General features: G+C 36.1%; 2 protein-coding genes across 2 annotated transcripts in view; one reads left to right on the plus strand and one right to left on the minus strand.

The window, feature by feature from the left end:
• The window catches only part of GNAT3 (G protein subunit alpha transducin 3), a 58,099-nt gene that overhangs the window by 20,464 nt on the left and 16,046 nt on the right, over positions 1-21,589 (minus strand). Inside the window, exons 2-4 of the mRNA XM_012466548.2 lie at positions 17,343-17,385; positions 11,177-11,318; positions 826-983 (exon numbers count right to left, since the gene is read on the minus strand). Of these exons, the coding sequence (XP_012321971.1) occupies positions 826-983; positions 11,177-11,318; positions 17,343-17,385 (343 nt within the window). The remainder of the gene's footprint in view (positions 1-825; positions 984-11,176; positions 11,319-17,342; positions 17,386-21,589) is intronic.
• The window catches only part of CD36 (CD36 molecule (CD36 blood group)), a 203,395-nt gene that overhangs the window by 5,917 nt on the left and 175,889 nt on the right, over positions 1-21,589 (plus strand). The window contains exons 2-3 of the mRNA XM_064374985.1: positions 9,089-9,210; positions 10,321-10,415. The gene's annotated coding sequence lies outside the window, so the exon portion shown is untranslated. The remainder of the gene's footprint in view (positions 1-9,088; positions 9,211-10,320; positions 10,416-21,589) is intronic.

Genomic DNA, 21,589 nt, shown 5'->3' on the forward strand with positions numbered 1-21,589 from the left:
TCCATCTCAACTTCCCAAGTTGCTGGGACTACAGGCACATGCCACTATACCTGGCTAATTTTTGTATTTTTTCGTAGCAACTTGGCTTTGCCACGTTGCCCAGGCTGGTCTCAAATTCTTGAGCTCAAGTAATCTTCCTGCCCTGGCCTCCCACAGTGCTGGGATTATGGGCATGAGCCTCTGTGCCTCACACTAAAAGAAAATTTTATATCACTTTGACAATGAAATTATAAATAGTGTCACAAGCTCCTAATTTCCTTATGTTTAATTAGTGCTAAATGGGAGATATAAACAGTGAAATTTATACAATTTTTTCAGACTCCAAATGAATCCCCTGGTATACAAGTGTTTTAGAAATTAATTCATTAATTTCTTCTAGAATTCTGTATCATGGTCATCAACCCAATGAGCCAAGGCATGTGTCATTAATAAAATTAATCTAAGGGATGATTTCACTATTATGAATAGAGATGAAGTGAATAGCCCAAACCCTCAGTGTACACGTCACCAGTCTGTGTTAGTGTGGACTGCTATGCATTATGGTGAATTCTTTTTAATCAAGAGAAGATATTTGCAACATATGTATCTTCTCAGGCAGAGTTTCAAACTTAGTTATTTAAAATGCTCCCCTGGTTATATATTTTTACATCTCATTATGTCACCTTGTTCATTTTTATTTCTCTTCAATTCCTTTTTATTTTACTATAATAAAATGTAACACCATTTACTTTCCTTATTTGCATTTACAAATACAAAGTAAGTAGAATTATAATTCTTAATTTTAAATGTTTTGCCTCCAATTCCCCTTAAAGTGAATTCACTTACTAAGCTGCCGAGTCATTGAGCTGATATTCAGATGCCCTTTCAAAGCAGGCCTGAATTCCCGGATCTCTCCACAGTCGTTTTATTACCTCCGCCAGTTGAGGCGTCATGCCACCGTCTTCCAGGGAACTTGCCATTGCATAAAGTTGTTGTTGGTCCTCCTAGAACAGTGTTTTGGTTAGAATAAGAAGGTATCATTTGGAATCACATATTCTGTTTTTCTAATAGAATATTTTAATGGGATGATTTTAATCTTATTCCTTTAGCTAATAATTCAACCAAACATCTTTTCAAACTATATTGAGATAAATAGAACTGAAGTTTCTCATGGCTGAATGATGTCCAGAAGAGTTCTCCTTTGCAAAAACTATAAAATATTATGTGAAGCTATTAGCATATTTCGGAATTTATCACTGACTTCTGAATATGATATCAAGAATGATAATAATACTTTGCCGTACTCATATTGAGTTTGTAGAAGGTCTACATGTTATACTAAGGTAAAAGAAAAATTAACCTGATCTAATCTGGTATTTTCTTTTTTAAATTATTTGCCATGAATTTTTCTAGAAAAATAAAAATAAAAATTAGAGTAGGCTAGACATGGTGGCTCATGCCTGTAATCCCAGCACTTTGGGAGGCTGAGGTGGGTGGGTCACTTAAATCCAGGAGTTTGAGACCAGCCTAGGCAACATGGCAAAATTCTTCTTTACAAAACAATTAGTCAGGGATGATAGTGCATGTCTGTAGTCTCAGCTACTTGGGAGGCTAAGGTGGGAGAATTGATTGATCCTGGGAGGCAGAGGTTGCAGCGAGCAGAGATTGCACCACTGCACTCCAGCCTAAGTGACAGAACCAGACCCTGTCTCAAAAAAGAAAAAGTAAACATGGGAAATAAATTCATTATTCTAAAATTGTATTTTTTCAAAAAATTAGTATATAATATTTTTTTGTCATCGGTACCTCTTCATAATCATATAAAGAAAGAATGGTGAACATTTGGGTCCACATAATATTTTGGAACATCCCTGTAGGTACTGTTGATTGCATGCCTTTGGAATGAATCAGTAGGCCAGAGGTGAGAATTTTTTATGCAAAGCAAGGAATTATGGTCTTAGTCCTGTTGGGATGAGATTTGGAGGTTACCAGGGAAGAAGGAAATAGAAGTTTATTGAGTAAATACTATAGTCTGCAATTTATTTAAACCAATAATCAAAACAGTTTTATGATAAATTATTTTTAAAGAGTTTGAGTTTGAGAATAATTAAATTGACTGGTAATAGTCCAGGTAAATGGAGAAATCTGAGCTCAACCTTGTTGTCAGCTTCCAAATCCAATATCCTTTTCAGCTCAGAATCTTCCTAGTGCATATTACTACAATTTACAAAACTGCACATACAATATCTCACATAATCCTCACAACTGTGAGACAGACACTGTATTTTCTCCATTTTACATGTGAGGAATCTGAAACTCTCAGTTTTAGAAACCAGTAAACCAGTAAACACCATAAGCATCAGAAGAGGAGTGAAACACAAGCACACTTTGTGCCGTGTCAGGCTGTTACTGTTACAGGAACAGTAGTCCCGCTTCAGATCGCAAGAGATGATTCTTGGATCTCAAACAAGAAAGAATTCAGGGCAAGTCCGGAGAGTAAAGTGAAAGCAAGCTTATTCAGGAAGCAAAGGAGTAAAAGAATGGCTACTCCATATACAGAGCAGCCCTGAGGGCTGCTGGTTGCTCATTTTTATGGTTATTTCTTGATGTTACGCCAAATAGGGGGTGGATTATTCATGCCTCCCCTTGTTAGAGCATGTAGGGTAACTTCCTGATGTTCATGGCCTTTGTAAACTGTCACGGTGCTGGTAGGAGGGTAGCAGTGAGGATGAGCAGAGGTCATTCTCATGGCCATCTTGGTTTTGACAGGTTTGAGCCAGCTTCTTTACTGCAACCTGTTTTATCAGCAAAGTTGTTACAATCTGTATCTTGTGCTGACTTCTCATCTCACCTTGTAACTTAGAATGTCTTAACTCTCTGGGAATGCAGCCCAGTGGGTCTCAGCCTCATTTTCCTCAGCTCCTATTTAAGATGAAGTTGCTCTGGTTCAAATGCCTCTGACACTACTAATGAAGTATGTTCAATAAGAACTTGCTGCTTTTCTGATACAATTCAGCTTATTATTATTTTGAATTGACTACAGTTTTTTATACTATTTTATCAAAAATTTGCTCTTTGTACAAAAAATAAGGGTATGTCACTAACTGTTAAGGCAAAAAACAACAACAACAACAACAAAAACTTATTCTGTCTTTCTTCACAATCGGATTTTATTGTTAAAAACTAAAATGATCAGATGATCACTGGTTCAAGTATTCAATGTGTAAACCAAAAACAAGTTTCTGAGTCCCTGAAGCAACAGAATTCTAAGCCCCCAACCAAAAGAAATCCCTCTTGGTCAAGGGAATTCCAAAATAAACCTGAAAAACTAGTTCAGGCCATGATGGGAAGGGTGGGGTCAGACATGCCTCATTATGCTCTCCTCCCTTTGGAATTCAGACACAACACACCAGCATTAACATTAAAACAGAGATCTTAGGACTGATAAAAACAGACTAGAGCAATAAGATTCCAAATTCCAACCTGACTCCAGTATAGAGCAGGCCCTGAAAGAAATTATTTTACCCCCAAATATGTATTTTTTTGACATATATTGAAATGGCCCTGAAAAGTTGTCTTTTGTGGGGGAAATTTACATTGTGTAAAGAATCCACTTCCCTTTTCAAGTCCTTTTCTGATCGTGGTGAGATTAGCTGAGAGTCTAGCACTTTTTAAAGGTGAAAATAGGAAATATTTGCCATCTATTGCCTCCAAGGGTACAATATGAGACTTTATCTACATAATAAGAACCTTGGTCTCCACAGCCTCTTAACCCAGAGACTCCTTTCTATTCATTCTAGGCTAGACAATAACTTAGCTCTTTCAAACAATTAACAATCAGAAAATGTTTGAATTTCAACAAAATATTGAAAATGCATGACCAGAAGGTCCTGCTTCAAGTTGTCCTGCCTTTCTGGACTTTGCATGTATTGACTGATATCTTCCTGTAACTTTTGTCCCCATAGAGTGTATAAAATCAAGTAATAACTACTTTGGGCATATGTTCTCAGGACCTTCTGAGGCTGTGCCATGGGTCATGGTCCTCACATTTGGCTCAAAATAAATCTTTTCCAGTATTTTACGAAGTTTGGCTTTTTTTGTCAACAAATGGCCAAATCAAGGCTCCACCTGGCTGGGCGTAGTGGCTCACGCCTGTAATCCAAGCACTTTGGAGGCCAAGGTGGGCAGATCACCTGAGGTCGGGAGTTCAAGACCGGCCTGACCAACATGGTGAAACCCTGTCTTTATTAAAAAAAAAAAAAAAAAAAAAGCTCCACCTTATTTTCTAGCATCGACACAGGATAGATTTTTACAAGCTCATTTCTCTATTAAATGGATGTGAAAGAGAACTGCAAGTCCAGCGAAATATGCTCTGGTCACTTTTGCTAGCATCATCCTATTTGTTCCTTCCACTGTTAAAGTGCTATTTAGATTGAATGATGCAATGAAACAACCACTACACAGTTTTATCCCTAAGGAGAAAAAGTTATACATCTTGTCAGCATATCTTTATAAACCAAATAAATATACTGTTTCATTTCTTTTAAAATATTCCATTTATGGGCCAGGCGCGGTGGCTCAAGCCTGTAATCCCAGCACTTTGGGAGGCCGAGGCGGGTGGATCACGAGGGCAAGAGATCGAGACCATCCTGGTCAACATGGTGAAACCCCGTCTCTACTAAAAATACAAAAAATTAGCTGGGCATGGTGGCACGTGCCTGTAATCCCAGCTACTCAGGAGGCTGAGGCAGGAGAATTGCCTGAACCCAGGAGGCGGAGGTTGCGGTGAGCCGAGATCGCGCCATTGCACTCCAGCCTGGGTCACGAGAGCGAAACTCCGACTCAAAAAAAAAAAAAAAAAAAAATTCCATTTATCATTTAAATATACTTTATTTGTAGAGGTATCATGAATATGGTTTTACTTTAAACACTTAAATGTTACAAAGCCTTCCTTGACCACTTCAATCCTACTACCTCCCACAAAGGCAAATTATCCTATCTGGTTGGTTTTTGTGTCTCTAGACCTTTTACTTTTTAAATTTGTACATGCATAGGTGGAGCCCATAGTGATGATTTTCAATCCAGGCTGCACATTGTAAGCATATGGGGTACCCTTAAATATACTGATAGCAAAACTGTCACCCAAACAAAATGAATCAGAATCTCTGCATGTCAGGCCCTGCAAAGATATTTTCTAAAAGCTTCAAGGTGGCACGACTGTTCTCAGTTAAGAATCTCTGGCAATACACAGTTGTTATTTTTTTAAACTATAAATAACACTTCATTGAACATAGTGTATTTCCGTTCTTGATGTTTTTCTGTGCTTATTGAAAAGCTAACGTAATCTAAAGAATTAAAAATCTTTAAATTTTTAGAAGTAAACAAATTTTTTAAATTTAAAATTCTTTGATGTTTTTAAGAGATTGAGCCTACCCATCAAATGTGATTTTTTAAAAAATATATAACACCAAAATGAATAGATAATATGAAAAGTTCTCTTCCTTATAGCAGCCTAACTGATTGAACACTTAACTTCTACTATTTTATCGTCATATTTTAGAAACTCTGGTAATTTCTCACCAAACTCAAAACTGAAAATAAAACCCAAATCCCTTATCCCTTGCTGTGACTCACAAAGCTTTACATGTTTTGACCGCCTCTTTCCCTCCCTCTTTCTCCCTTTCTCTCCCTGCCCCCGAGACGCAAGATACACCGAACAACTTGCTGCTCCTTGAATTCACCAAGGCCCCATTTCAGCTCATAGGGGTTGTTCCCTCCATGTCCTTCCTGTGGTTTACTTCCTTTTTCACTCAAGTCTCTTCCCAGTACCACCTCCTCAATAAAGCCTTCTCTGATCATCCTTTCTGCCACATTTTTCAAGTATCACCCTGTGAATTGGAGTGGCATCCCAAAGAAGTTTTATTTCCCTATGAGGTATTTGGAAAAGCTTGGGAATTACAGTGGTCCTGGAATGGCTCATTCTCTCTCTCTGTCTCTCTCTCTCTTTTTTTTTTTTTTTTTGTTTTTTTTTGTTTTTTTTTTGAGACGGAGTTTCGCTCTTGTTACCCAGGCTGGAGTGCAATGGCGGGATCTCGGCTCACCGCAACCTCCGCCTCCTGGGTTCAGGCAATTCTCCTGCCTCAACCTCCTGAGTAGCTGGGATTACAGGCACGCGCCACCACGCCCAGCTAATTTTTTGTATTTTTAGTAGAGACGGGGTTTCACCATGTTGACCAGGATGGTCTCGATCCCTTGCCCTCGTGATCCACCCGCCTCGGCCTCCCAAAGTGCTGGGATTACAGGCTTGAGCCACCGCGCCCGGCCTCTCTTTTTTAAAGAATATTTCTTTTATTTATTCATTTTTTATTTTACTTTAAGTTCTGGGATACATGTGCAGAATGTGCCGGTTTGTTACATAGGTATACATGTGCATTGGTGGTTTGCTGCACCTATTAACCCGTTGTCATTCTCTTAAGATTGTGTAACTTTGGGATTACATTGTACGGAAAATAAAGTATGTATTTTCCCTACAGATTACTCAAACCTTCATCATTAATATTAGGGATCCCAGGTGGTCTTAGAACTTTGTGGAACTCATTCTGAACCCTAGAGTCATATTTCCAAAGATCATGAAAATCAATCCAGAGGAAGGAAGGCTATATGGTGTAGCTAGAAATGGTGAGAAATGCTGAGTTAAAAATGCCACGTTTTGTTGCTACTGGTTTTTCAGAATCTTTGAGTATAATATTGGTTGAAAATTTCCAGGTCGTTATTGTATGCATATACACCAAACAGATTTGATCACAGAACTTTAATTGTAGAGCATCTTGAGGAATCAGGGCTTTTTGGTTCACATTGTAGAGTTTACTTTGTAGGGTTCTATGTCCAAGATGGTTACAACAGCACTCAAATCATGTATTAAAAGTGTTATAATTTTCAGCATTCTTTTATGTCAGTTGAGTGGATCCTATATGCTCTAAAATAGGATATATTTAAAAGGATAAGTAGAAACTTACTAAAGATCTTCATAATTTCTCCTTTCCTGTTTCTTAAGTTTAAACCTCTTTTCAAGTTCTATGCTTATGAAATTATAAGTCTATCAAATACTAAACCACAACCAATAAGAACAAGCCCCATTTAGCTGCTTCCCCTCTAGCTACAGATCCCATCTCTCTCCTACTCCTTGGCTATAGATCCTGAAAATATTGTCCTTAACTGTTCTAATAGCCTATTCTCATTTCTCCACACACACTGCTGGAGTGTGAGTCCACCAGTCTTCTGAAACCTCTCTCACTATATTCCCAATGGCTCCATATTTCTAAATCCAATAGATTCTATTTAATAGTCTCCTTTCTTTACCTGGCAAGATCTTTCAATGTGGATAGCTCCCTTTGGAACACTTCTCTTGAATTCTGTGATTTCATATGCTTCTGATTTTCCTTTTACTCTTCTATCCTCTCCCCTGAAGTTTCCTTTTCCTAACAAATGAGCAGAAAATTGTTTGTTTTTTTAACACTCTTCCCTAGACTCCGTTATCCCTGATACTCCTCACTTCTTAATCTAAGGGCTTCACCTGTTCCATTCTACTTTCTTAGTATGAATTATATGCCATAGTGTAATGGCATGCCAGTAACACCTAGATTTAGATCTCTAGACGAAGTATCCATTTTAGGCTTCAAATGCACATTTGTAATTGCTTGCACATGTATATATCCCATAGAACTTACAAACGCATTTCCAAAACCAGATTAATTAGTTCTTTCCATCCTCATTTAATGTTAGGGTTCCTCTTCTTAGTGATTCTTTCTATAAGCAAGGATCGAGCTCCACATTTAGCTGCACTGCCCTTTTGAAATCGCATATTATTTGTAGTTATTTGTTAAACATGTAGCTCTCCTCTCCTGATGACAATATTATTCCAACTCAGTTACTGCTGAGCCCTCTCTACAATCCCAGCACCCAACTAAATGTCTACCACATAAATAATAGTTTAATAAAAAATAAAAAATAATTCTTTTCAAATGAAGTTGGATGTGTAGATTTTAATACATAAATTTTAATGATCCTATATTCAAAATAAGTATTGAAAAATAACAATATCTAATGTTTACTGGAAACATATTCTATAATACTCTATATCATAGTGGATTTCTTTCTTTCTTTCTTTCTTTGTTTTTGGAGATGGAGTCTCACTCTGTTGCCCAGGCTTGAGTGCAATGGTGCGATCTCAGTTTACTGCAACCTCTGCCTCCCAGGTTCAAGCGATTCTCCTGCCACAGCCTCCTGAGTAGCTGGGATTATAGGCACACATCACTATGCCTGGCTAATTTTTGTATTTTTAGTAGACATGGGGTTTCACCATGTTGATCAGTCTGGTCTCAAACTCCTGACCTCATGATCCATCTACCTCGGTCTCCCAGAGTGCTGGGATTACAGGTGTGAGCCAATGCGCCCAGCCTATAGTGGATTTCTTATGTTTTTGCTTCCTCCTTTAAAGGTCGTGGTAACTCAAGGAGGAAAGCCATAATATCCTGTGGAAGCAGACACTAAAGTTTAGAGAGGTTAACTTGTCCAAACTTACAGACCCAGTTACTAATAAAGCTCACGTAATTTTTCTATCAGAACTTTCTCTCTTTGGCAATCTGTGATCATGTGGAAATGGTTATGTAGAAGGTTATGCACTTGTATAAATAAATAGAGAACTAATCAGAACTCTGAAAGTCACATGTTCGTAGTGATTAGCAATCAATCTGTTAAATAAACAATTTTAAACAGGTAGAGAGTATATTAATCTCAAAATCAAATACTACAATGCAATTGAAACTGCTCGAGTTTATATCAGTTGAAATAGGAACTATGTTGTCCCTGACAACTGTGATGTTCTGATAATTGAGGACATAGTTACTCCTGAGAAGTTATGACAGTGGCTAAGTGCTGCTTATGTTGCTCTATTTATACCATTCAAAGTACAGTTTGAATAAACTGTACTTTTATTTTCGAATTAGCATGATGGTAGCAATGTGTACAGTGTATTATTTTCATTTCCCTATATGCCAAATCATTAAGACTTTTACTAATAAATCTCATGTTTTTTTTTTTTTCCCCCAAGACAGGGTCTTGCTCTGTTGCACAGGCTGGAGTACAGTGGCACCATCACAGTTCACTGCAACCTCGACCTCCCAGGCTCAAGGGAGCCTCACACCTCAGCCTCCCAAGTAGCTGGGACTACAGGTATATGCCACCATGCCTAGCTAATTTTTTTTTTTTTCTTCTTCTTCTTCTTCTTCTTTTTTTTTGGCAGACACAGGGTTAGTTACATTGTTCAGACTGGTCTGAAACTCCTGAACTCAAGTGATCCTCTTGCCTCAGCCTCCCAAAGTGTTGAGATTATAGGCATGAGCCACCACATCCAGTCACTTCTGAGGTCTTTAGTGATTAGGGTAGCACTGTTTTACAAACTCTGGGCCATATGAAGGACACAGTATATTTAAATACTTAGCAATAGGCAAGGTTGTGATTTCCAACTTATCTGGTACAAATGCACGGAATATCATATTGTATCTACAAATTTAAACATCATTAAATCACTCTCATAGGAATTCAGAAGGTATATCTATTTTAGTAACTATTATTGCCTAAGAGAAAAAAGTAAAATAAGTATTTGTAATCATTAAATCCTTTAATAGCTAAAAGCCACCATCATGGAATCCAGAAGTGGATTTTTGCCATAAACTCTAGCTACTTAATGTAAACCAACTAATCTTCTTTGAGCCTTTTTTTTTTTTAAATTAAGGTGGTTATACTATGTTGTTTCTTAAGAGCCAATTTAAAATCCTGGGTTCTTAGGAAAAGCCAAGATCAGATCCATAGTTGAACTACACTTAAATAAGAACATTATCACTAAGTCACAGAGATAAAGAATAAAAGGATCTTGGAGTTCAGCTCCTCCAAGTTCCCCTTTTACACATGAGAGGGAAACTGTAGCCAGAGAAATAGGTTGGAGCAAACTGGGGAGAAAGCTAGATATGGGAATCAGTAAAATACCTGACTCCTTGCTTTATGAACTAACTTCCGGAAGGCCATACTTAGCATTTCCTTGTTCTTTGAAGAAAAGTGACAGGAGAAAAGGGGGATTTACCCCTTCCTTTAATGTTAAGAGCATGGAAAAGGCTTTTTTGTTGTTGTTGTTGTTGTTTTCATTGTAATGATTTCCAGTGGTCATTTACAAGGTCCAGTGGCCATTCACCAGGTCCACTAAACTGGGTGAGGGAGTTCAAATGACTCCTCTTCCTTTATCCATCCTTACTATGCTTTTGCTCTCTATTTTTATTGTTCCTATAGCAAGGTTTCCAGGAATTACATTGGTAGGAATTCAACTGGCATCCTCTGGAGGTAACCAGATGCCCAGCTGCTCCTGGAGGAGACATATGGAAATGGTGAGTTCTTTTTGTGGATTCTACTCAGTTACTCTTTTTTTGGGTGGGGTTAACTATGGTTCTTTGGATAATACTGTAAGTTTCATTTGTCAAGTAGTTTTATATGTTTGGATATAAACTTTCAAAATAAGTGGATTTCAAATATATTTTAATGTAAAATAATTATATAGCAAAATATAAAGTAGGGAGAAAATAAAATTATTTTGTTTCTACCTTGCAAACAGAACTATGATTACTTTGAATATACTTAATATGCGAACATTTGCTTACTCCTACAATCTGAATTCATTTTTTAAAAAAACTTAGCATTATAAAATAAGCATTTCCCTGTTGCCACAGACTTTGTAATCATCATCAAACATTAATCATAATTGTTATGTTATTATTAAGCAACAAATAGTCTTTTGAAATGACTCGTAACTAAAAAAATTAATCTAGATATATTGCAAATTGTGTTTATGCCATAACCCTTTTGTATTTAGCAAGCGCAAGCAATACTTTTATTTGTTATAGTGTATTATTTGATATTAAGTTTAATCCTCAGGAAAACAACTAATGTTGAATAATATATTATTCAGTAAAAAAGTTTCACTTCAAAGAAAATAAGAAATCTTACACTAAATGGAATTAATGCTTCAAAATTCATATTTCATATTTTAAAATTTTGGATATAGATTAATACTATGAACTTATCAAGTCCTATTATTTTATGGCCCAACCCCTATTGCAGGACTTAGAGCTGTCATTATTTGCATACTTACGGCACTTCTGGGATTTACATAATCAATCCCAAGGGTAGTCATGGCTTTCACAATAGCTAGGATGGATTGCAACGTATTACTGTAAATTACTGCTTTGAACTCCATGCATTCTTGCTCACTGTAACCATTCTTATGGATGATCCTATAATTTAAACATGAAAAGTTTCATGAGTTGAATAATTGCTTGTTACACTAAAGCACATCAAAATAAATTGCTTGTATAAAATTATAGTATATATTCATTAAAAAGGAATTTTGACCTATATATATGCTAAATCTGAACAATTTTATGCCTTTGGACTTCTATTATCATTGTCATTTATACAATATTTTCTTTCTTGACTAACCATGATAAATATAAAAGGGCATAGGATTTGTTATTTAAAAATACTTTTTAAAAATGGGTAAATCATAAGCATTATACTTTGAAAGCTCTTTTTTTTTTTTTTTAAGAAAAAAATTTCTAGATTCCCAGGACAAAGATATATACAGAGTTCTGAAAGTTGACCTTGTGTTTACAACCTGATGTCTAGAGGAAGTGAAGTCATTTAGATCATTCATGTCTTTTCCTATCATTCTGGAAAATAGGAGTGCCTGCTTTCTATTTACAGCATTAACAAAGGCATTTTTTTAGTACAGGTAATTGCCCTCTGTTAAATCTCTTGACAGTTCTCCATCTGTGTACGTGCCACTGAGTTATAAAAGTTGAAACGCTCGACATTTTATTTGGCTGAACTCTTCTCTACCTTCCACTCATTCAGTCAAAATCAAGATTTAACTAGTAGTTTTGGAATAAGCGCTTAAAATAGATTTACCTATCAAAAGCTAAAATCGTTACATGTGCCAGTTACGTATTTTTGCATTTTTATTGCAGAATATGTTTTTGTTCCTTTCTGTTTTTTCTTACTGTTTTGAAGTGCTTTGTATTAATTAGGCATCTTTTTGGATGTCATCTTACTAAAGATTTATATTGTGTCTACACGTATAATGGCTTTAGCATGGGGGAAGAACACAAACGCATCTTTAATGTCTTTGAAGTTATTAGAACCTTCATATTCAAGAAATCTGAACTGAAAGGAGTAAAGGCAGGGCCTATATTTATTATATGTTATTTTTATATTTGATTACCAATCATTTCTGAATTTCTACTTTAAACATGGTTATGTTTGTCCTGCTGCCTTAAACCATTAAGTAACTTATATAAGTAAATAAATAAAACAGACAAAGGCTGTCGAAAAAAATGCAGTAAAATATCTTTATGGATAGATCAAGAATAAGCTTATTAAAGAAATCCCAGTTTTCTGTCAAATTGAACTTGGAAAATTATTTTAATTATTAAATTAAAATGGCAATTGTGAGTAAACATGGACATTGATTTTCTTCATGAAACAAGTTCTGACTGTTATCAGAAGATGAAGAAGCATTTATCACAAAGCAAAATAATAAAAACAGATGTAAAGATGTCCAGCTGAAGTGGGACTTTAAACAAACATCATTTTTTCCAGGAGCTGCATATGTAAATTTCTGTGAGATAGAGCACTCCAACTCCAAAAGATGCTTCCTAGGTCTGTTGAAATTAATAGGCTTTTACTGGGCATTTTCTGTGACATACTATGTTATGTGTTAAAGAGAATATATCATATCCTTCTTTCCAAAACCATAGACTGGAGGTCCACTGTATAATATATTAGTCACTGGCTGATTAATTAAAATTAAATAAAATTAAAAATTTAGTTCCTCAATCACACTGTCAACATTTCAAGTGGCTATTAAAGCCACATGTGGCTAGCAGTTGCCATATTTCAAGGCAAGATAGAGAACTTTTCTATCACCACACAAAGTTCTGTTGAAGAGTACTGGTTATAAGAATGCAGAGCATATAAAGAGATTTTTGAACATTATGATAATGTATAGGAAGAAACTCTGCAGGTAGTAAGATGCTATAGAAAAGAAAAAGTGATAAACTCTATTAGAAGTGGCTATAAAGACCAAAGAAGACATCCTGGAAGCAGTGATAATCAACTGATTGTTCAAGGAGAGTTATTCCTAGATGGTCAAAAGGAGAGAGAATCATGCTAGGCAGAAAGATCAGTATGACCAAATAGACACTTAAAATTATCAAACGTTCAATATGTGCCAAGCTCTGTTGTATGTGCCTCATCTGTCTTCTTATTAATTATGATCTACATTTTATAAATAAGAAATGTCAGCAATACCCCCAACTTATTCAGTTATTGTGTGTTATAGCTGGGCCACAAACACAATCTGATTTCAGCTCATGATCTTAGCCCCAAAGCTCAGCCTTCTGTAGTGTGCTCGTCTACAGACTTACAAAAGGTCAGCATTAGTGAAGCAGGAAGTAGCAGGGAAGAAATTACAGGACGGTAGAATAAAAACATCAGCAAGAATTGCACTCCAGTGTCTTGTGTGCCAGGACAAGGAGATTGATCTTGATAACACGGGTGAAGAGTTGAATTCAGGAGATAAAATCAGCTTTAAATGGATCAGTGAGTTGAATTCAGGGGATACAATCAGCTTTAAATGGATCAGTTCGTGGCAGTGTGGATAATGCAATGAAATGAAGGGAAGGGAGGTAGAAGCTCCTTAGGAAGATACGGAAATAATCTAGGTCAGAAATGATGAAGTTTTGAAGTAAAGCAGTGGAGATAATTGGCGTGTTGGAGACAAATTATGTAGATGTGGCATGACTTAGTGAAAGGGTGAAGGGTTAGCATAACTACACTGAGATTGATTGCATTGTAGGCTGGTGTTGTTGTAATTATTGTTAGGGCAATAGAGGCCAGATGAGAGATAAGTTTGTTTATTCTGATTTGGACCTAGCCAGATAATATAGTAGTAGATGTATCTCCCTCTCTAGTTTAGACAAAATGTGTGAGTTTGAAAGAAATATTCTGAAACAGTCGGCTTGAAGATTCTAGTGAAAATCATAGAAATCCAGTAGTTTTCATTTGATGAAGGTACAGAGTAAGAGAAGTACCAGTGTCTCCTGGCACATCAGATACACGAACATTTTAAATGTAGTCAGAGATAGAGTTAGAAGAATAAAGGAGATAGAGTTAGCCGACCTGGGAAAGAGTTATAGAAGCTGAGGAAAAGTTTTCATAGTGAAAAGTGATGTCATGTGGAATTAATGTAAGGACTTAAGAAGACTTCATATAAAATGGCTATTCAGAGATGATATAATAAATAATCTTTGTAAGGGCAACTTCCGCAACTTACCAGAGGCAAAAGTGTGATGCAAATAAGTAAAGAGAGCTAACTTTGATTATTCTTTGCAGAAACTCTACTGAGAAAAGGAAAGATAAGGCAGAACGAGGAGACTTGCTCTTTTTACATAATAAAAGAAAGAAGTGCTCATTGTAGAAAATGTGAAAAGCCTAACAATATTAAAAGCAAAGGTGCTTTAAACTTTAAATTCCATTATTGAGAGAAAAATTATTTGAACACTGGTGTATGTTCTTTCATTTAAAAAGTATCTATTCGATCATACTTGAGATTAAGATGTTCATGCACCAGGTGCAGTGGCTCACAGCTATAATCCCAGCACTTTGGGAGGCTGAGGCAGGTGGATCACTTGAAGTCAGGAGTGTGAGACCAGCCTGGCCAACATGGTGAAACCCCATCTCTACTAAACATAAAAAAAATCAAACAAAAAAAATTAGCTGGGCATAATGGCAGACTCCTGTAATCCCAGCTACTTGGTAGGCTGAGGCAGGAGAATTGCCTGAATCTGAGAGGTGGAGGTTGCAGTGAGCCGTGATTGTGCCACTGCACTGCAGTCTGGGCTACAGAGCAAGACCATTTCTCAAATAAATAAAATAAAAAATAAAATGTTCATGCAATTTTGTATCCTGGTTTTTTAGTTAACGTAGTGTTTTCTCATATTAAAACCTTCTCATATACATGAGATTAATACCTGATTTGTAATAGTTATATAATATGGCAATTGAAGAATGAATAGTCCTATAACTTTGCAACCTAATTGCTCATGTTTCATTTTAATTTGTGGCACTTTATTCTATCCCATATTTCATTATCTTAAATAGTGATAAAAGTCTTTATACAGGCTTTTATATTTTATATTTTTGAATTACTTTATTTTCACACTTTTGTATATTTTGTTATTTTATTTTTGAGAATTATCAGAACCATATTTAGAAGATCAATAATTGCAATTTTCCCAGCTTACTATGTATATTAAAACTATTTTTATACATTTTCAGTAACATATAATTTTATAAGTAACAATTAAAAATATCCAGTTCTCAAAACCTCATTCTTAGTAGGTAATATTATTTTTAAATTATTGTTTGTCAATTTACTACAATGAAAAATTACCTCATTGATTGGTTTTTAACTTTACAATTAATGAGGTTACCCTAAAATACATTATCTATTGAATTTTGTCATTTGTGAACTCTCTGTTCGTAGCCTACCCTTATTTATGTATATTGGGAAGCTTATTGTTTTACTTAGCAATCTATGGAATTTTGTATACTAGTCAACAATTATTTATCTATCGTATTTATTATAAATTTTTTTCTAGTTTTCTAATTTTGGTTTAATTTTTTTATGGTTTACTATATTTAAAAGTTTTAATTTTTACATAGCCAAATAATGGGTCTTTTTTTAACTTAAGCTGGCAGAGAATGGAGAAATGAAAAAAGATAAGAGAGGTTCAAGCATGGTCATAGCCTGGGAGACAAGAGCAGGCAGACACTGTGATAATGTTATAAATGAATGCCAGATGACTTAGTTGCAAGGATGGTCCTGAAATCTCAAAAATAGTACAATCCCAGGGAAGAGAATAAAGGAGCTCTATTCTTCAGAGACAGTAGGAAAGATCAAAGGTTTGGTTGAAGATAAGTGAAGCTTAAATATTGGTTGATATGAAACTTACATGACATTATTACATAAAAGAAAAACAGTGGCTTAGACTGAAACCAGTTCCATTATTGACTGGCAGACATAAAGTACGTCCCTCATAGAGTATGTCCCAAAGAACAAGATCCTTTAATACATAACTTAAAAATATACTTAAAAGTGGTCCTCCTCCTCTTCATCCTTTTTCCTCCTCCTCTTCCCTCCTCCTCCTCTTCCCTCCTCCTCCTCTTCCCTTCTCCTCCTCTTCCCTCCTCCTCTTCCCTCCTCCTCCTCTTCCCTTCTCCTCCTCTTCCCTCCTCCTCTTCCCTCCTCCTCTTCCCTCCTCCTCTTCCCTCCTCCTCTTCCCTCCTCCTCCTCTTCCCTCCTCCTCTTCTTCCCTCCTCCTCCTCTTCCCTTCTCCTCCTCTTCCCTCCTCCTCCTCTTCCCTCCTCCTCCTCTTCCCTCCTCCTCCTCTTCCCTCTTCCTCTTCCCTCCTCCTCCTCTTCCCTCCTCCTCCTCTTCCCTTCTCCTCCTCTTGTCTCCTCCTCCTCTTCCCTTCTCCTCCTCTTCCCTTCTCCTTCCCTTTCTTCCTTCTCCTGCTGCTGCTATTACTGCTGCTTCTGTTTCTTCTTCTTTTACTTCTTTTTAGCAACAATTATCCTTTAAAATTCTCTAGCAGTAACAGAGCCAGGAGGTTTCACCCATTTACCTTTACTTATCAATTACCATTTTGTTCAGGTGGACATTGCATTCTTGAATTATGGCATTTTTGTTTTTATTATTTTCGTATTAAGGAATTCAGGTCTAGTTATTTCATTTTAAAAAGGAAAAAGAGAAAGGAAATGCAAAAATACCTCAAAATTCATGATAGTAATTAAGCATTTTATTCTCAGCTAGGCAAAATGCCAATGAGATTAAAAATAATGTTTTCTCAGAGATTCAAATGGATCATTGATTGACAGATTTTTAAATATTTACAGTTAATGCTCACATTATAAAGCCCTTGATATTCCCAGATTAATATAACTAAAATATAATGCTTTAAACATTTGTCTTGTTGAGAGGCACATTTTTTAAAAATGGAAATTATAATATTATTCATCTGCAACATTTTCTGCTAAAGAATACAAGGTATATTTGCGCAGGAACTATGACCACTCTGCTATGACTCATGATTTAGAAAAGACTGTCAATCAGCGTTTACAAAAGCATGTATTTTAAGAATGGTCAAATACATGGACAGACATCAAATATTAAACATTTGAGACAGTTGTGTACCTACTTCATTTGTTTAACAATAGTACTTTTCCCAGATTCTCCCGCTCCTGCAACATAAAAAGAGGAATATTATTAACTGATATGCCAAATTTGCATAGATATTAAAAGCTAACTATCACTTTTCTGGAGGATCTTTAAATTTTTTTTTTTATAGGCTTAGTGGGTACAAGTGGAGTTTTGTTACATGCATGTACTGTGTAGTGGTGAAGTCTGGTCTTTTAATGTACCCATCATCTGAATGTTGTACATTGTACCCAACAGGTAACTTTTCATTCCTCACCCCCTCCCACGCTCCTACCTTTACAACTCTCCAGTGTCTATTATTCTACTCTGTATGTCCATGTGTATGCATTGTTTAGTTCCCACTTATAAGTGAGAACATGTTGTATTTGACTTTCTGCTTCTGAACTGTTTTACTTAAGATAATGGTCTCCGGTTTCATCCATTTGCGGCCAAAGACATGATTTTGTTCTTTTTCATGGCTGAGTAGTATTCCATGGTGGGTGGGTGTGTGTGTGTGTGTGTGTGTGTGTGTGTGTGTGTATGTATCACATTATCACATTTTCATTGTCCAATTTTCTGTTGATGGACACTTAGGTTGATTCCATGACTTTGCTATTATAAATATTGCTGCAATAAACATACAAGCTCAAGTATCTTTTAATAATAATATGGGCTAGGCATGGTGGATCATGCTTGTAATCCCAGCACTTTGGGAGGCCAAAGCATGTGGATTACCTGAGGTTAGGAGTTTGAGACCAGCCTGACCAACATGGAGAAACCCTGTCTCTACTAAAAATACAAAATTAGCTGGGCATGGTGGTGCATGCCTGTAATCCCAGTGACTAGGGAGGCTGAGGCAGGAGAATCGCTTGAACCCAGGAGGCAGAGGTTGTGGTGAGCTGAGATCGTGCCATTGTACTCCAGCCTGGGCAACAAGAGTGAAACTCCATCTCAAAAAGTAATAATAACAATACATTTTCCTTTGAGTAGATATTCAGTAGTGGGATTGCTGGATCAAATGGTTGTCCTGTTTTTAACCCTGAGAAATATCCATACTGCTTTTCCATAGAGGTTGTACTAACTTACATGCCACCAACAGGGTATAAGCATTCCCTTTTCTCCACGTCCCTGCTAGTATCTGTTGTTTTGTGACTTTTTAATAATAGCCATTTTGACTTTGTGTAAGGTGATCTCTCACTGCAGTTTTAATTTACATTTCTCTGATGATTAGTCGTGGTGAACATTTTCTTACGGGATTGTTAGCCATTGGTATGTCTTCTTTGAAAAAGAAGATGTTCATGTTTTTTGCCCGCTTTTTGATGGGGTTATTTGCTCTTTTCTCGTTGAGTTTGAATTCCTTGTAGATTCTGGATATTAGTCCTTTGTTCGATGATGCATAGCTTGTAAATGTTTTCTCTCGTTCTGTAGGTTGTCTGTTTACTCTGTTGATTATTTATGTGCAGAGCTTTTTAGTTTATCCCATTTGCCTATTTTTGTTTGTTACATTTGCTTTTGAAGTCTTAGTCACAAATTATTTGCCTAGGCCAATATCCAGAAGAGTTTTTCTTCTAGGATTTTTACCATTTCCGGTCTTAAGTCTTTAATCCATCTTGAGCTAATTTTTGTATGTGGTGAGAGATATAGGTCCGGTTTCATTTTTCTGTATATGGCTAATTTTTTATTATGGAAAATCTTTAACAGATACCTCTCCTAGTGTATCTTCCAAAGCAAACATTATATACTGTCGAGGAAAAAAATATATTACTGCATTTGAATATAATTTGGGAAGCTTATATCTCCTGGCTTTGCAACCCCCCAAAAAATGGTCCTCAACTTCATAGTCTCTAGATTACTCTCATTCTCCCAGAATGTCTTCTCATATACACTATTGATTGAATAGCAAGAAAAAATACCCAACAAGTAGGTAATAACCTTTGATTTTTCAGAATAGTAAAAAGCCTATTGTCATTGGAGGATGGGAACTTGTCTCCAGCATCCCATTTACTTTGGTATATAGATAGTATAATTGCTTCTGTTTTAACAAAGAAATGTTGCTAATAACACTCAGTAATTCTAAAGAGCCTGCAGGTAAGAATCAATATGGGAGTATTTAAAAATGGGTTATACATATCTGGAAAGGAGCAGGGCCTGGGCAAAGGAGGAGCTGGCAGTAATAGAGAAGCGTGTTGCATTTATCTGGAACAGCTATTTTAGTTGATGATATACAATATAACACTTTATTTTGGTATCTAGTCAGCTTTGCAAACATCATGTACAGTAATACAAAATGCACATTATAAAAGGTAAAACACAAATCTCTGGTGAAAAATCAGTGGTTGCTTCATGCCATGCCTCAAGTTGTTTTCAGGACATTGCTTGAGTCTACTTTGTTATAAAGGTATTTTTTTTAATTTTTAAAATTTTTTTGGAAGTGAAAACTACAAAGCACTGAAGTAAAGTGTAATGATCTAGGCTTGAGTGTTTTTTCTGTCCTTGTATGTGCGCGTGAATGCATGTGCGTGCATGCGTGCGTGTCTGTGTGTAATAACTTCAGTAAGTCTTTTAACTCCTTAATTTCCTCACCTATCAACTAAGAACATCTACTTCACAAGATTATTAGAATACTTTAGACATCATAAGCATAAAATTGTTTGCAAACTACAGTGCAAAATCAAACACAAAACAATGTTAATTGAGAATACAGGCATCCAAAACACTTTGCCCTTTTTCATGAAGAGATCTAATGTTACCATAGATACGCTACGTGTATTCAGCAAATGATGCTGGAGCAATTGAATATCTACATGAAAAAGCAATGCTGACTCACATCACAATATACTAAAAATTAATTTGAAATGGCTTATAAACTTATATATAAAAATTAAAGCCATGAAAGTTCTAGAGAAATAAATAGTTGAAATATCTTTGCAACCTTGAATTCACCAAAATTCTCTTAATGTATAAAACACTGAACCAACGAAAAGTAAAAATATAACAAATTGGACTTGATCAAAATAAAATGAAAAAGGACAAGCCACTGACGAGGAGAAAACATAAATAACATGTGTTTATCAGATACAGGCTAGGGACCCCGTAGCATAAATGCAATGGGGCTTGGGAGGATTAATATAGAGATGTTTCAAACCACTAATAGTGCAGGAATATGGCCGGGTGCAGTGGCTCACACCTGTAATCCCAGCACTTTGGTAGGCTGAGGCTGGTGGATCATGAGGTCAGAAGATCAAGACCACTCTTGTCAACATGGTGAAAGCTTGTCTCTACTAAAAATACAAAAAATTAGCTGGGTGTGGTGGCATGTGCCTTTAATCTCAGCTATTGGGAGGCTGACTCAGGAGAATTGCTTGAACAAGGGAGTCAGAGGTTGCAGTGAGGCAAGATTGTGCCAGTGCACTCCAGCCTAGGTGACAGAGAAAGACTATGTCTATAAATAAATAAATAAATAAAAATAATTTAAAAAAGAGTGCAGAAATGCCATATGAAAACACTAAAAATAACTATGGCTCTTGAAAATTAAAAAGTGAATTCGATGAAAATTACTGCAGTATGTAAGGTATGGAAAGAATTAAAACATCTTAAAATTTTGACTTAATCTATGAATCTTAGACATGTGGGGATGTGGGGGAGGAGTAAATTCAGGCAACTTGTTGAAGTTTGAAAGTTCTGGATTTACAGGCAGGAGAAAAGCAGGAATTCACCAAAAGTGGATAAGGTCTGATAATAAAAGTTAGTTCATAACAGTTTTAGATAAAATAAGTTATAAATATCTAAAGTGTTATTGCAGGAAAATGCAGCATTTTATAACTGATATGAAATCATATCTTTAGAATGTGTCCTCAGGCTACAACCAAAATTTACCAGCAGAAATATGATCTTGACCTACATGGACCAAGGGCCTAATCTAAAATAATGGTTTTTGAGAACTAATTTTTGTGTCTCTGGAAGAAGCAAAGGTCTTCATGTATTACTGGCAGTTCCAAAAATTAGGTCACAGGACATCCTTGACGTCTCAAGGTTTCTGTTAATTTTGGACAGATTTCAAATTAACACAATTAAGGCAATTCTGAGATTCCCCAGGAAAATCCCGAATTCAGTAAAACCAGTAGGCATAGACATATCCTTGACTACTCATTGTAGTCAACAGCCTTGTTTTACTAAAACTAGCAGAATTTTATGTAAGCCAAAGTAGTATAACTTTTGGTAACCCCAAGTCCCCACATTTCTTTGCCG

The sequence above is a fragment of the Aotus nancymaae genome, unplaced genomic scaffold (genome assembly GCF_030222135.1).
Source record: "Aotus nancymaae isolate 86718 unplaced genomic scaffold, 86718_ANA_hifiasm-v0.15.2.pri h1tg000002l, whole genome shotgun sequence".
Classification (NCBI taxonomy): domain Eukaryota; kingdom Metazoa; phylum Chordata; class Mammalia; order Primates; family Aotidae; genus Aotus; species Aotus nancymaae.